Source organism: Narcine bancroftii, chromosome 4, assembly GCF_036971445.1.
Source record: "Narcine bancroftii isolate sNarBan1 chromosome 4, sNarBan1.hap1, whole genome shotgun sequence".
Taxonomy (NCBI): domain Eukaryota; kingdom Metazoa; phylum Chordata; class Chondrichthyes; order Torpediniformes; family Narcinidae; genus Narcine; species Narcine bancroftii.
In genome coordinates this window covers 215,282,285-215,297,900 of record NC_091472.1, presented here as the reverse complement: position 1 = coordinate 215,297,900, position 15,616 = coordinate 215,282,285, and the positions used below count along the sequence as shown (strand labels likewise).

At 51.6% G+C, this 15,616-nt stretch overlaps 1 protein-coding gene across 13 annotated transcripts in view; it reads right to left on the bottom strand.

Moving 5' to 3' along the window:
• Positions 1-242: 242 nt before the first annotated feature.
• Positions 243-15,616, bottom strand: part of zdbf2 (zinc finger, DBF-type containing 2) — a 29,709-nt gene continuing 14,335 nt past the window's right edge. For 6 of the 13 annotated variants that reach the window (XM_069933930.1, XM_069933928.1, XM_069933931.1 and 3 more), the window contains exons 2-5: positions 10,116-10,161; positions 7,664-7,769; positions 6,535-6,662; positions 243-2,211 (exon numbers count right to left, since the gene is read on the bottom strand). In XM_069933930.1, the coding sequence (XP_069790031.1) occupies positions 357-2,211; positions 6,535-6,662; positions 7,664-7,769; positions 10,116-10,132 (2,106 nt within the window). In that variant the 5' untranslated portion in view covers positions 10,133-10,161 and the 3' untranslated portion in view covers positions 243-356. Of the gene's footprint in view, positions 2,212-2,427; positions 2,546-6,534; positions 6,663-7,663; positions 7,770-9,384; positions 9,464-9,555; positions 9,667-10,115; positions 10,162-15,616 lie in introns of those variants that run through there. The other 7 variants (XM_069933924.1, XM_069933925.1, XM_069933926.1 and 4 more) reach the window with 4 other exon arrangements.

Sequence of the window (15,616 nt, the reverse complement as noted above, 5' to 3'; positions counted from 1 at the left end):
GGTAGGGGGCGGAAGTTTACAAGAGAAGCCAGAGTTGAACTTTTTAAAACAAAACTTGGTGGGTGCCTGGAGGTGGAGGAGAGGGCAAGAGGGACATTCAGACACATGGATGCAAGGTAGCGGAATCTGGGTGTGAAGTGGGGCTGGTCCCGACTGATCAAGGTCCCCGGTACATGAGAAATATCAGGCATTTGGCACCAATTCTGCTTCTGACTCGGACACGAGAAAGAACGACAGAAAAATAAAAACACTCGGGCACTTTATATATAAAAACCACAGCTGCAACTTCTCATCAAACCTGCAACTTCCCTGATTTCAATGCAAACACAGCGAAGCGCCCCCACCCCCATCTGGGCTCACTTTCTCCGGCGGCCACCCTGCCTCCGGCCCCGCCGGTGGGCGCCCTGCTCCCCGCCGGCCCCGGCTCCTCTCCGCAGCACCTTGTGGCCAGGCGAGCCGTCCCGACCGGCGGGCCGCCGGAGCGCCGAGCGGAGGCGGCGGGGTCCCGGGCCGGTGGCCGGCGTGGTCCCTCGCAGGTTATAGCCGGTGGCGCAGCGCGCCGGCCCGGCCCCATCCGGGGGCCGCCGGCTCCGTGGGCCCGAGTACACGTGCAGGCGCCCGAAGAGCGCTCCGGGAGAAGCCCGGCGCAGCGGCGGCGGCTGAACTCCGTCCACCCTGGAGGCTCCGGGGGCCGGCCGCTCCTTCGGCTTGAGCCCGGCAGCCGGCCGCGGGGGCACCCTCGGCCACTCCTCGGCCGGCCGGCCGGCGTTGATGTCCGGACTCAGGCTCCGGAAAAGCTGGCGGACGTGGTGGTGGGGGGGCGAGGCGAGGCCGGCCGGCGGCGCCCGGACTATGCGGTTGGCGGCCGGATCGTAGAAGCGGACCGGCGACCTCTTGTACTTGACCTTGGCGGCCGGCCACGTCCTGGAGGCTGGCTCGGCGGCCGGGCCGAAGACGGGCGACGACAGCACGTACACCAGCGTCCGGGGCTGCACGGGGCTCAGGATGCGGCTGTAGGAGCGCGGCAGGCTGGGCAAGCGCGGCGCCGGGCTTTCGGGGGCGCCGGGCCCCCGGGGCCGCCTCCTCGGCACCGGGGGGCCGGTCTCGCTGGTCTGCGTGCCGCGGCTCAGCTTGACCACCCGGCAGCGGCTGGCCTCGGCCTTCTTGGCCGGTTCCTCGCTGCCCCGAGTCGGGGCGAGGGGCTGGGTGGCGGGGGGAGGAAGCGGAGGCCGCCGCCGCCGCTTCCTCCCACTGCCGAAGTAGCAAAGGTAGCGGCCTTCCTTGAACTCCTTGACCAGCGCCTCGACCCTCAGGTCATCCTCGGCCATCACCTCCGACCAGGTCATGCCGGCGAAGGACGGCGGCAGGCGACGAGGTGGTTCCGCCGGGGCGGCCCGGGACTCCTCCGCACCCGCCTGCGAGCGTAGCAGCGTGCTCAGCCGCGCCTGGTAGCCCGGGTCGTCGAGGGCGATGCGGGCGTCCGTGACCGGCTGCGGGGCGTTGGCGGCCGGCCTGCAGCCGCCCTTCAGCGGGGCACTCCACTCCGTGCTGCTGCCGCTGCCGCCGGAGCGCAGGCAACCGAGCCGGCTGCCCAGCGAGGAGAGGCTAGCCGCCTCGCCGCTGTCCCGGGAGGCTGCGCGGCGGCGGCGTTTTCCCGCCCCCGGAGACGGCAGGACGCCAGGTCTCCCGGCCGGAGGCTCCGTTTTTTCCCACGGCGGCCTCGGGCCGGCGGCGTCTCGGAGCCGGGGCGCCGCCGAGCTGATGCGCAGCTCGGCGAATCTCAGCGCCGACGGCCCCGAGTCCAACCTGGGCTCTCCGCCTGCCCGCGGGCTGGGGGCGGCGGGCGTCTGGCAGCCCCTCGCCGCCGCCCTTTTGCCCAAGGCCAGGCGGTGTCCCCGCCGCTCCACTTGCCCGTGGCGGCCGGTTCCCCCGCCCGCAGCGAGGGACGCGGTCCTGCGGGTCCCTCGGGAGGCCGGCTCTTCGGTGGCCGCCGGCTCCCCGCCGGGCAGCGAGGGTGCGCGACTGCCTTGGCTACCAGTGGCGTCCTTTCCGAGCCGCACGCCGGCCGATCGGATCGACTCGCTGTCCGTGCTGGGCAAGTCCTCCCGGGTGCCGACGGTCTCCTGGTCGTCCTGGTACGAGTGGATGTCGGCCAGCTCCTTCTTGGGGACGTGCGGGGCGCTGATGGAGGGCATGTCCATGTACGTCGGCCTGGTGGGGGTTGGGGGGCGAGATAGAAATTGACAGTCACCCGCAGGTAACGAAGACCACCTGGATGCAGCGCTGCTCTGCAACTCAACCCCCTCCCTCTCTGCCGCTTCAACACCGGCCCCATCAGACAGTGTAGGTACGGTGCTCTTCTCGCCATCCCTTGCACTGCCCCCACCCCCCCCCCCCCCCCCACCAATCTCCGCGGGGTATACATACTGATTTTCCCCAAGCCCTTCTGATATTGCATCTTGGAGCTTTGCGAGCAGTGGTTCTCAACCTTTTTCTTCCCATCCCACTTTAAGTCAGCCCTCTGCCATCGGTCCTCTGTGATTAGTGAGGGGTTGCTTAATGTGAGTGGGAAGGTTGAGAATCGCTGCTCTGGACCCAATTGCTTCTGAAATCTTTGGCTGGAGGAAAAAAAATGGTCATTGGCCCATTTCCTTTGGAGTTATGAAACCCTACACAGAACAAGTCAATGAATTACGAATTAAAACAGTGGCTTTCAACCTTTCCACTTGCATCCCTCTGCCATAGGTGCTCTGTGATTAGTAAGCGATTGCTTAAGGTGGGAAGGTAAGGCTGAGAACCACTGCTCCCGTGCCATTAAAATATTTTTCATGAAAAAAATGGTCATTGGCCCATTTCCTTTGGAGTTCTGAAACCATGCATATAATGAGACAATAAGGAACAATTCACCCACATACCACCTTAATTAAGGAATCCCTGACTAGATGACATAGGGATTACTTAAAGTGGTTATGCAAGTTCAAAGTAAAAGGTTGAGAACCACTGCAGGACATTATTTTACTCTGGATCTTCTACAACCCCAAGCCGAGGGCCTGAAACTAAAAGCATTTCATAAGCAACAATTGTCAGATGAACAATTGTGGATTGGGAATGACAATGGAAGAGGTTTTTTCCTTACTGTCAGGACTGTCCAAATTTTACATGACATCACATACATCCCTGATATTCTTTTTCTGCTGTCTGAGGCAGAATTACCACTCCTGGTAATTCTCTCTGAGGACAGTGCAAAGGAAAAACTGACTCAAGGTAGACATGTAAACAGATAAAGAAATGTAAACAAACTGTGCAATACAGTCCTTAAATGAGTCCCTGCTAGAGTTTGTCATTGAGGAGTCTGATGATGGTGGAAGGGGAGCAGCTGTTCCTGAACCTGATGGTGCAAGTCTTGTGGCACCTGGACCTCTTTCCTGATGGCAGCAGCGAGAACAGAGCGTGTGCTGGGTAGTGTGGATCCTTGATAATTGCTGCTGGCCCCCCCCCCCCCCATGACAACGTTCCCTGTAGATGTTCTCAATAGTGGGGAGGGTGTTTGCCTGTGATGTCATGGGCTGTGTCCACTACCTTTTGTAGAGCATAACACTCGGGGGTATTGGTGTCCCCATACCAGACTGTGATGCAGTGAGATAGCACACTTTCCACCACACCACTGTAGAAATTTGCCAGAGTTTTGGATGTCGTTCCAAACCTCCGCAAACTCCTGAGGAAGTAGAGGCGCTGACGTGCTTTCTTCATTGGTGTGTTAGGTCCAGGAAAGATCCTCCAAGATGGTGACTCCCAAGAACCTAAATGTGCTCATCCTTCCCAACTCTGATCCCCCAATGATCATGGATTGTATACTTCATGTTTTCCCTTCCTGAAGTCAACAATCAGCTCCTTAGTTTTGGTGATATTGAATGCCAGGTTCTTATTGGTGCACCATTCAGCCAAGCATTCCATCTCCCTCCTGCATGCTGACTCATCATGGGTGTATTGCAAGTGGAGCAGAGGACTAAGAACATAGCCCATGTACTGATGGAGTATGAGCACACAGATACTGTTGGAGATTGTGGAGAAGTTCTTACCAATCCTCACTGATTGTGGTCAGGTGGTGAGGAAATCCAGGATCCAATTACACAGTGGGGTGTTAACTCTCAGGTATTGGAGTTGGCTGATCAGTTTTGCGGGGATGATGGTGTTAAATGCTGAACATATTTGATAAAGATCACCCTGATAAAAGCATCTTTGCTGTCCAGGGCTTTGTGTAGAGCCAGTGAGATGGTATCCACCATAGACCTGTTGCTACAGTAGGTGAACTAGAACGGATCCATGACACCGCTCAGACAGCAGCTGACATGCTGCAACACCAGCCTTTCAAAGCATTTCATCACTGTTACCACACTCTTCTTGGGCACTGGTAGGATTGAGCCCTGTTTTAAAAAGCTGGGTATCACACCCTGCTGGAGTGAGATATTGAAGAGACAGGTATCTGTGAATACATTTGGCAAGTTGGTCAGCACAGATGTTTAATACTCAGCCAGGTATGCCATTCAGACTGGATGCTTTCCTCTGATTCACTCTCCTGAAGGCAGCCCACACATCATCTTCAGATAAGGACAAATCATCCGGGGCCATGGAAACACGCAGAGGTGGCTCTTCCTCATTGTCATGATCAAATTGGACATAGAAGGCATAGAGTTTGTCAGGGAGTGAAGCCTTGTCATCTGCTACTGCACTGGATTTGGTTTTGCAGCAGGTTATGGCACATAGGCCCTGCCACAGCTGTCGGGTGTCCCTCAATGCTTCAATTTTCATCTAGAATCTCCACCACCCCAGAGAGAGCTTTCCGCAGGTTGTACCTCCTCCTGCTGTACTGATCTGGATCTCCGGACTTAAATGCCTGTGCTCTGGCTCTCAGCAGGTTCTGGATTTCATTGTTCATCCAGGGCTTCTGGTTGGGGAAAGCCCTGCACAATTTGGGGTGGACACACCCATCCACAGCTGTTTTGATGAAGTATGTGACAACCTCAGTGTATTCGTTCAGATCCTCAGCAGAGTCCTTGAACACTGCCCAATCCACTGACTTAAGGAAGTCCTGTAACACGTTCTTCAGCCTCCTGGGGCAACCCTCTAGCTGTCCTGATATCTGGAGCCTCTCTTTTCGACTTTGTGTGAAGGCAGAAGGAGCACAGCCAGATGATCTGGCCAAAATGTAGTCTCAGCAAAGAATTGCATCCCAGTGACACAATTACATGGCCCATCAGAATATCCCTGTGGGCACAGCAGGGAGATAAGATACCTCAATTGCCATTTCGAAATGTTGAGACCCAAAAATTTACGGGGTTGGTACGTTAAATTGGGAGGCATGGAACAGAAGGGCCGGTTACCCCTCTGTACCTCAAAGTAAATAAATATAATGCAGTTTTTTGCCTTACAAATATAATAAATGGGCATCTGCTGTGATTTTTTTTATATAAAAAGATTTTGAGAGAGTAGGGTAATGGGCCTAAGAGCCCACGTCGCTCATTTATACCCACGTGATCAATTAATCTGCTAAACCCAGTGTGGCCCAGTTGGCATAGCGGTTAGCATCAACGATCAGGACCGGGTTTGAATCCCACACTGTCTGTAAGGAGTTTGTACGCTCTACCCGTGTCCGTGCAGGTTTTCCCTGGGGGCTACTCCCACCGTTCGGAACACACCCGGGTGTAAGTTTATTGGGTGTATATTGGGCAGCACGGGCTTGTGGGCCAAAATGGCCTGTTACCAAATTTAACAACACAAAGGATTACAGACAGTGATTGAAGTAAAAACACAATGCTGGAGAAACTCAGCAGGTCAAGCAGCGTACTTTATGTAGCAAAGGCAGATAAATAACCAACGTTTCCGGCTTGAGCCCTTCATCATGGTATGGACAAAATATAGACAGGCACCTGAACAATAGGGGATGGGGTGGCAGCATTGACATATAGGCACAAGGTATTAGGTGGATAAGGGAGGAAGGGTACAGCAGGAAACAGAAACAGGAGTGTTGAATGGAGAGGGAAAGGGATGGAGAGTTGGAGGAAAGACAGTGGGAGGGAAGAGAGTGGGGAGTGGGCTAGCAGAAACCAGAGGTAGATGTTAATGCCCTCTAGTTGGAGGCAGAATATTAGATATTGCTCCCCCGAATTACAAATAGTCTTGGTTTGACAGTGTACAAGGCTGTGGACAGACATGTCAATGCGGGAGTGGGGTGCAGAACTGAAATGGTTGGCCACTGGGAGATCCCGGTCACTGATGCAGACAAAGGTGCTCAGTCATCTCGCAGTCCAGTGCCTCAAGCCTAAAACATTGGTTATGTATCTTTACCTTTTCCTCATAAAGTACACGATCTGCTAACCCCAGATGTTATTGGAAACCCAGGCAGGTCACGGGGAGAATGCACAACCTCCTTACAGACAACAACGTATTAAGCAACTCACACTGGCACACATGGCAGCTAAGTGGTGCCAGATTTCAAGAGGACATGTGGCGAGCTTGAAGAGTGCAGTCCCTCACCTGGTGTCCTTGTAGTGGGAGGGATGGTACTGGATTACATCCTGCAGGAAGCGATCCATGAGACTTTTCATCGCCCCCGGATTCCGGGGCTCGCCAGCAGACTGTCTGTGCCGGGCACTCTGCAGGTGCTGAGCCAGAAAGAAGGGGCGGTCAATGGTCGACCCAGCCTGGCCTTGCTCACCTGGGACCAATTTCTCTTCCCCACCCGAACACCAACTCCTCCCTCTGAAGGTGGTCCTGTGTGGTTGGGGCAGTGAAGAAGGCACCCAGAGCATCTTTGCAAAACCAATCGTGGGATGGTTCCCCTCTTCGGCGTGATCCCCACTCCCTCCAACTGCTGCGACTTTGCCAAGAGTGGGTGAGGGAGTAGGCTATCGTTTGTACAGAGCGTGGATACCTGGTGTGGTGGAAGCAAACACGTCAAGGGGCATGGTAGAAGCCATTTAAACCAGTGCCACCCAAATTAACCTACAACCTCCATATGGTTTGGAGGGTGGGAGGAAACCACAGCACTCGGACACAAGGAGAATGTAGAAATCTACCTGGATTCTAACCCAGCTCACTGGTGCTGCAGTAGCACTGTACCATCTGCGCCATTTCTTGGTAAACACATGAGCATCCACGGAGTTAGAGGGATCATGGATCACGTGCAAGGAAGGAGATTGATTCGGCATTGTGCTTACCACAGGCACTGTGGACATCGGGCCTGTTCCGGTGCTGGTGAAGTGTTTCCCAGGTGTTGGTTCCCATGCCTGTTGACGTAACCCCCCACCACCCCACCCTGCTGCTGGAACAGGTCAAGGTCTTGCACATTCGTACTCCAGCGCCTGTAACAGACCTGCTGCCCTCCCGCATCTTTCACGACTGCAGGATGCCCCTCCCCCCACTGCACCCACCTTGAGCATAGGTATTGGACCACAGTTCAGCCCATCTCAGTCGTACCGTTTGTGTGAAAATGTGAGCTGATACAACAGAACCCAGAGGCCAATAGCAGAAAAGTTACACGAGGCGTCCAAGTCTCCAGTTTCACCCCTGATTCAAGTGAGCAGACCAATAAATCACAGGGATCACGGAGAATGCTGCATGGCAAACAAACACACACCGAGGACAAGATCTTTGACCCGCTCACCTGTTCCAGGCAGGTGTACACTTCCTGACAGCAGCCGCAATAGCCTCGTTTGCTCTGCACGGGGAGGGCCTCTGGGGTCGGCTGCTCTGAACATGGTCCACTGCCACTGCAAAGGGGGAAAGAAGCAAATCACCGATGAGTGTTAAAGCCCGCACTGAGTTGGGCAGTGCAGTTTTTAAATATGCAAACGCACAGTGGTCACATTTCCCAAACCTTGAGCCTCTTCTGCACCTCAATCATGAACCTTCTTGACTTTGGGGCACAACATGGAAAATTGTGAGAGACAGGGATGGGTTAGACTGCAGGAACATCAGAATTTATTGTTTATGAGCATGTCACGAATGTAAAAACACAAGAAACAGGAGCAGGTGTAGGCCATCCGGCCTGTCAAGCCTGCTCCACTGATCTGATGTTAGGCTCATCTCTACCTCCCTTTCTTTTCCCCCATACCCCTTAATTCCCCTACAAGGAAAAAATCTATCCAACCTGGTCTTAAATATATTTACTGAGGTTGCATCCACTGCTTCAATGGACAGCAAATTCCTCAGGTTCACCACCCTCTGGGAAAGGCAGTTCCTCCTCATCTCCATCCTGAATCTACTACCTCGAATCCGGAGACTAGGTCACGTATTCTGGTCTCCCCCACCAATGGAAACAACTTACCTATCTCGATCTTATCTGTGCCCCCTTCTCAGGGTGTGGGGGAAAGAAAGTGATTTGAAGGGGAACTTTTTTTCAGCTAGAGTGGCTGAAGTTGAGGGGGGGGGGTGGTGGGGGGGGGGGGGTGGGTGGTCTCCAGATCAGCATTTCCAACCGCTCAGACATAGAAGAGTTGAAACCAAGTGCTGGGAGATGGGATTAGTGGGACATGAAGACACCCCCCCCCGCCCCACCACCGAATCAAACGTGAATGACAGATCCAGATCTCTGCAAAGGTCTTTAGCTGGCTTGCCTTCATTGACGGAGGCCACACTTGGTCCATTGCGTACAGCTCTGGTCACCACCCCGTGGGAAGGAAGTGTTAGCATGAGAAAGGGTGGAGGGGTAGTTGGCTGGAACACAGAGGGGTCCGAGTAGACTGCCATTGTTCCCACTTGAAGGGTGACCTCCGAGAGCTCCAAATAAATTAGGAGGGGCACAGTCAGCATAACAGTTAGCTCTTACAGTGCCGGTGACCCATATTCGAATCCAGCACTGTCTATAAAGAGATTGTATGTTCCCCCCGCCTGACACCTGCATGGGTTTCCTCCTGGTCCTCTAGTTTTCTCCCACCCTTCAAAATGTTCAGCTTCACTGGTTAATTGGACGACACAGGTTTCAATGGCTGGAATTAGCTTCTACCATGTTGCAAATAAAATTCCTCCCCCTCCGAAACCCAGAAAACGTAGGAGGGGAAAGCATTTAAAGGAGTTCTGTGGGGCAGGTTTATCCACACAGGGTGGTGGGTGTAAGGGGCAAGGGACCAGAAGTGCCGGAGAGGAAGTTACAATCCTCCAGCATCTGGACAGGGGCGCGGATGGATGGGAGAGGGATATGCGCCAAATGCAGGAATACTGGCATCTTGGTGTGGATGGACATGGGTTTGAAGGGCTTGTTTCTGTGCGAGATGATCGAGGGAGGTCATGCTGCGAGGCGACCCTCGGATTCGAAGCCCACCCAATTTCCTCCCTCCCTGATTGATCTGCTTTCAGGTTAATGGAGCTGGTGAAACTCATCCTCACTTTGAGTTGGAGGGCAGGAGGTGGGAAATGCTCAAGAACGACGCTGAACAGCGATGAAAATCAAGAGAGTACAGCTGGCGGAAACCTAAAACAAAAGGCAGGAAATGCTGAGAAGCAGAAGTCAGGCAGCACTTAATGTTAGCACTTAGTGTTACACACTATTCTACGTACTCCACCAAACTTGGGGTCGTTTCGTCCGGCTTCTGAGGGTTGCAGACAATTTCAAAAGGCCAAAGTTTAATACACAAAAGTGCCGGAGGAACTCAGCAGGTCTTGCAGCATCTGTTTGAGGCAGAGAGAGATAACCAATGTTTTGGGCCGGAGCCCTTTGTTAAGGTATCTGGAGCCTCTGGTTATTAAACTCCCAATTCCCTTCTGCCTGCTTTCCAGAGGCAGCGGGAGGCGAAGACAGGACTCGGTGGAGGGGAGGATGACCTGGCACATTGAAAAGTCAGTCAGGGATGCTGTTGGCATGCTGAATTTCCGAGGAGCTTATAGGTGCACGTTCATGGCTGTTGGATCAACGTGTTAGACCAGGACAGGTCTCCACCGTCTCCCCACTCCACTTCAAACCGAGATGGCCAGTCCCTCAAGACTGTTAATGTGCCCTTAGTGGAGTTTCTAATTCTCTTCAAGCAACCCTTTACTGGTTTTCTACTGGTGTGTGGCCAACATGCATCACCTCCCAATTGATCCCAGACACACCCTAAACTGACATTTTGCCAAATTACCTGGCATGGTCAGACATCTCTGCGAAGCACACACTCCTCTGTGCATCTGTCATAAATCAAAGGGAGAATTAATCAACTCAGCTATCGCCAGGAATTTCCAGATCATACATTCAGACACTGCTTTGGAAAGTCACCCTTGCCTCTTGCCACTTTTCCCAGCCACAGGAGCGTTTTGCAAGCATGCCCACACCAACGAAGAGAAATTGCATTTGAAAACCTTCCTTCTCATCCTCACGCTGTGTCAAGTTTAGTGTGTAATGGAATATTGGGGAGATAATTTGGTAAAATTAGAGTAGGTTACATACATAAACACATTTTAAAACAGATCTTATTTTAAATACTGAAGAATTTATATTCAGTGACTTTACAGAAACTATGGAGAATGTAGGTACTAATTGAAATGATGTCATCAAATGAATTGACTGGAGACAGGTCGTCTGTGTTGAAAATTTTTACAAGGCTTCTGACCTTTCTGCAAAGTGCACAGAAAGGTCACTCCTGTGAAGTTTGTGTACCTAAAACAACAGATGGGAGCAAAAGGCTAACTTGCTGGAGAAGGTCAAGGGTTTTGCAAGTGAGAGGGGCACATGGACTTTCTAGAAGTTGGAGAGAGAGAGGACCAAGTTCTCTCAGCCAGTTTCCTGCTTCCTATATCTATTGTCTGCTTCCTTCTTCCTCTTGACAAGATGCCTCAACTGTTTCGTCAGCCATGATCTCTTTCCCTGGTCTCAGTAGGCCTTTTCACACCACAGCCAAGCTGTAACTCGACTTGGACCCAGTGAAATTCTAGAGAATGCAGCACCTTCCAGGCCTTTCACACCATGGTCCAAATTCCTGGGAATTTGCTCTCTCCAGAAATTTATGGGGTGGGGTCCTTCCCCCAACCAATGGCGCATTACCCACTCACGGTAAGTAAGTTCCCTCCCCCACCACCCCACCGGCCATCCGTCGTTCACTCTCCCTCCCTCCCCCACAAAAAAACGGTTGGTTGTCTGCCCCAACCCCCGCACTTCGGGGCCACTTCAGCCCATCACGACAGTGGCACAATGCGGGATGAATGGCCATCCTCGTTAACCATGATCCCTCGTGCAGCTGTAACCAATCAGGGAAAGATAGCCGCACGAGGGACCATGGTTAATGAGGACGGCCATTCATCCCACATTGTGCTGCCGGCGTGACAGGCCGAAGCGGCCCACTGCTGTCAGGTATGAACCTTTTAATCGCCTACGTGACGCAGCATGCAAGTGCCAACTTCATGAAGCTTCCCCTGCTTGGCCATTTGCCTTTTCACACCACAGGGAGAGAGTGGTCCAGGATAATTACTCAGTTCCACAGCCCCGGGCCGACCTTTTCACACCGCAGGTTCACAGGAGTGTTCCTGGGAAAATTTCCAGGGAATCTTCATTTTTACACTGCGGTGGGAAAAGGCCTGGTGGGACACACCCATCCTGAACCCCGATGCAAGTGGTCCTTAAACATCTTTCATATTACCTCTGCGCTTTCTCCCATGAACATCTGTTCCTAATTTACTCCCCCAGTCCCTACTTCAAACCATCGTAATTAACCCTTCCCCAATTAAACACTTCCCCATTTTGTCTGCTTTTATCCTTGTCTAGAACTATGCTAAAACTCAGAGTTGTGGTCACTCTCACCAAAATCCTCACCCATCGAGAGGTCCACTATCTGACCAGGTTTGTTACCCAGTACTAGATCCAGTGTGGGCCTCTCCTCTCGACCGCCGGTCCACATAAAGCAATTGTGTCAAGAATCCTTCTTGGACACACCTGTAAAATCCAGCCCCATCTACCCCTCTTTCAGTAAGGAGGTGCCAGTCAATATTAGGGAAGTTGAACTCACCCATAACTACAACCCTATATTTCCTGCACCATTCCAAAATCTGCCTGATTATCTGCTCCTCAGTGTCCAGAGGGCTATTTGGGGGCTTTAGATCATTCCCAGCACAGTGATCGCTCCCTTCCGATTTCTGACTTCCACCCACACCAGCTCAGTGGACATTCCCTCTGCAGCATCCTCCCTTTCTACAGCCGTGATACTATCCCTGATCAGTAATGCTATTCCACTCCCCCCCCCCACCTTGACCTCCCATTCTACTTTATCCACCTTTCTGCCAATCTCTACCCCAACCTCAAATTCCCTGGCGACACTCTCCTGTTTCTCGGTCTCTCCATTTCAGGAGACAAACCTTCTACCTTTTTTTTTAATTTAGTTACCAACTCCCACAACTACCTCATCCACACTCCTTCACAACCAATTCCCTTGTAAAGATTGGGCCTTCCGGCCGAGATCATCAAAGACGTTGTCCTCTGATAAAAGATGGCCTCCCCACTACCACCATCAACTCAGCCCTTACCCACATTTCCTCCATCTCCTGCACATCTGCTCTGGCCCCCTCTGCCCCTAGAAACAATAACACAGCATTCCACGCCCTCATCTACCACTCCACCAGCCTCCACATCCAACATATTATCCTCTACAATTTCTGGCACCTACATCACGATTCCACTACCGGACATACATCAGAATCAGGATTTATTTTCATGAACAAGCCATGAAATTTGGTGTCTTGCGGCAGCATCACAATGCAAACATTCACATTATTACCATCTTACAACATTACTATTTAAAAAATAAAAATAGCAGTGCACGAAAAGTAAGGCATTGATTATTCAGGAATCAGATAGCAGCAGGGAAGAAGCTGTCGACTGCCAGACTCATCCTCCCCTCTCCACCTTCTGTAGGGACTGCTCCCTCCATGACTCCCTTGTCCACTCATTCATTCCCACCAATTTCCCCCCCCCCCCCCCCACTTGGCACCTTCCCTGTGACCACAGGAAACGCTGCACTTGCACCCACAGCTCATCCCCCCATCATCATTCAGGCCCCCTCAACCCCCAAGGGGGAAATTCTTACTCCACAGTTCACGTAGTGTGCACGCTTCACTGTCATTTTTTACCTTTTAATTAAGTTTTTAAGCGTGTGAGCAAATTTCATTAATGGTGGATCACAGATATCAGCTCATTTGACATAGGGGACCGAGAGCAGCAAAGGGTCATAGTCACTGCCTAAAAGTTGCCAGGGACCAGAGGTCAGTGTGGAGTTTGCTGATTCTCTTTGTGAATCTACCACAGCATCTTCCAGCCATTGCCGTTGGGAGAATCAGAGCCAGTATCATCAGGCTGCGAAACAGCTTCTTCCCCACGGGCAGTGAGAATGCTGAACAACTCTTGAACCACTAAAACAACTCTCCGAGACTTCATTCTTAATTAATCCTGTTTATTTTAATAAATGTATCTAGGTTCTGTGTATATTCATTTGTCTGGTATGTATGTTTGGAGTGTGTTGCACCGTGGTCCAGAGAACACTGTTTCACCAGGTTGTTCTGGTACAATCAGATGATAAATAAATTTGGGATTTCTTCTGTGTCTTAAGATTTCCTCAAAATATCACATAGATGCAGGGCGTTGAGAGGTTATACGGGCCACTGCAAACTCTCCAGTGTGTCGGTGCACAGGGGAGTTGACAGGAACGTGGGGAGCATTTTTTTTTAAAAAAAGGATTAATGTAGGATCAGTGTAAATTGGTGGTTTGTGGGAACCATCTGGGCTGAAGGGCACAGGTGCGTGCTGACCCTTTTACTCAGAATGTTAATAAACCACCATCTCCGGATCTCACTCCCAGTTCCCCAAAGGGCTTAAGAGGAAAAGTGGGAAATCCTGCAGTTACTTTACCTATGCATGGTAACCGTAAGCAGGACCCACCTCTGTGCAGGGTACACGCGGATGTACCAGCTCCAATGTTGGCGAAATCACGCTGCGATTCCCCTGGCTCTTCTGTGTATACTATTACTGATAATGAAGGTACATCCCTACATACTGAATGACAGCATCTCTGCTGAAGCAACATTTTCCGTCTCAAGGGACTTCATTAATTGACTTTTTTTATTAAATAAACCAAGTGAAAATAAAAGTACCCTCTTTCTTGCATGCCTGATGGATTACACAATATTTGGGGTGGAGGGGTGGGGAGTGGGAAGCCGGGGGTCATACTACACTGACTCACAAGGCAGTGACAACAGCTTATGAGCTCCCCAGTGGTGTTTACTTAAATTCATCCTAACAACTTATCTGTGTTGTTCAAAAGGAAATAGCGCTTCTTTCCAACACAGGAGGACCCGTTTCTACAGCATCTTTCAGAGCATTTGGGATGCGTCAAGAAGTTTGGTGGCTAAGCTGGCATTTTCCTTCAGTGGCAACGTTGCTGTCAATTTGCCCCGAGTAGTTTCCAAACACCCAATCGTCTTTCACCCTCGAGTTTGGATCGGCAGGTCAAAGGCACCGAAGCTGCACTGGGACCTACAACCTTCTGGCCCACAATGACCACAGACACCGCACCAAACCTGCCGTCGCTATGCAACCACGGGGCAGCAGGCAGGGTGCGCCAAGGGCTCACAGAGTGTAGTTAGGCTTGATCCCCCACGGTTGTGAGCCATTAGAAAATGCAGCAAAGCCCCCTGGAATCCGGCACCTATGTGAATGGTAGATGCCGGTTCAGTGAATTTTCCGGTTCTGAGGTTGTGTGGATTGGCAAACTAGTGGTGAGGCGCACAAACTTTAAACGTTCATTTTTTTTTTAAAAACCTATTTATTTTCCACGGTTGCTTGAGGCTACGGGTTGCTCGAGTTCCAGATAACATGGGTTTTACTGTACAAGATGTGGAAAAGAAGATTCTGCCTACAAATGCAAGAGTAACTAAATGATTAAATGACTCCTTTGTCATCCCTCTCCCCCCAGAATGCTCTTTTTTTACTCAAAGTGAGCAAATGGTTCATGGATTTGAGTCTGTTGCTGAGTCTGTCTCCCTGGGATGATTCAGCAATAGACTATTGGCCTGGACAACAAATATTAGAAGATTATTCAACTGGAAGAGCCCATCCAAGAAGAGCTGGCTTCTGCCTTCACAACAGACAGCAGCAGAGAAATTGTATTCATTTAAACCCGTGAAGCCAGTAGGTCTCAACCTGTACTTTTTGACACAAGGACCCAACCTTAGGTTCCAACTACAACCGGCTAGTTGCTTCGCAGTCTGATTTGGTAACCCGAGTACCCAGGAATGTAGAAGGCAAACCAAGCCATCACAGGCACCGCCTTCCCATCCACTGGCGGCATCCACGGGAGATGGTGCCTCAAGAAGGCAGTCAACCTCAAAGGTCCAACCCCCCACATCATGATCACAACCTCTTCTTACAGCTACCTTTGGGCAGGGGGCACTGAAGCCTGACATCCAGCATTTCCAAGCTCTTGAACTTTCCCCTTACCATAAACTACCCAAGGACTACCCGAAAAATCTGGTTGCAACTTGAAATGTCCCTTTTCTCTTTAGCTAAACATAAAAATCTGTAGACCCCGTGGTTCAAGTCAAAACACCACAATGGAGAAACTCAGCAGGTCAATCAGCGTCCTTTATATAGCAAAGATACTGT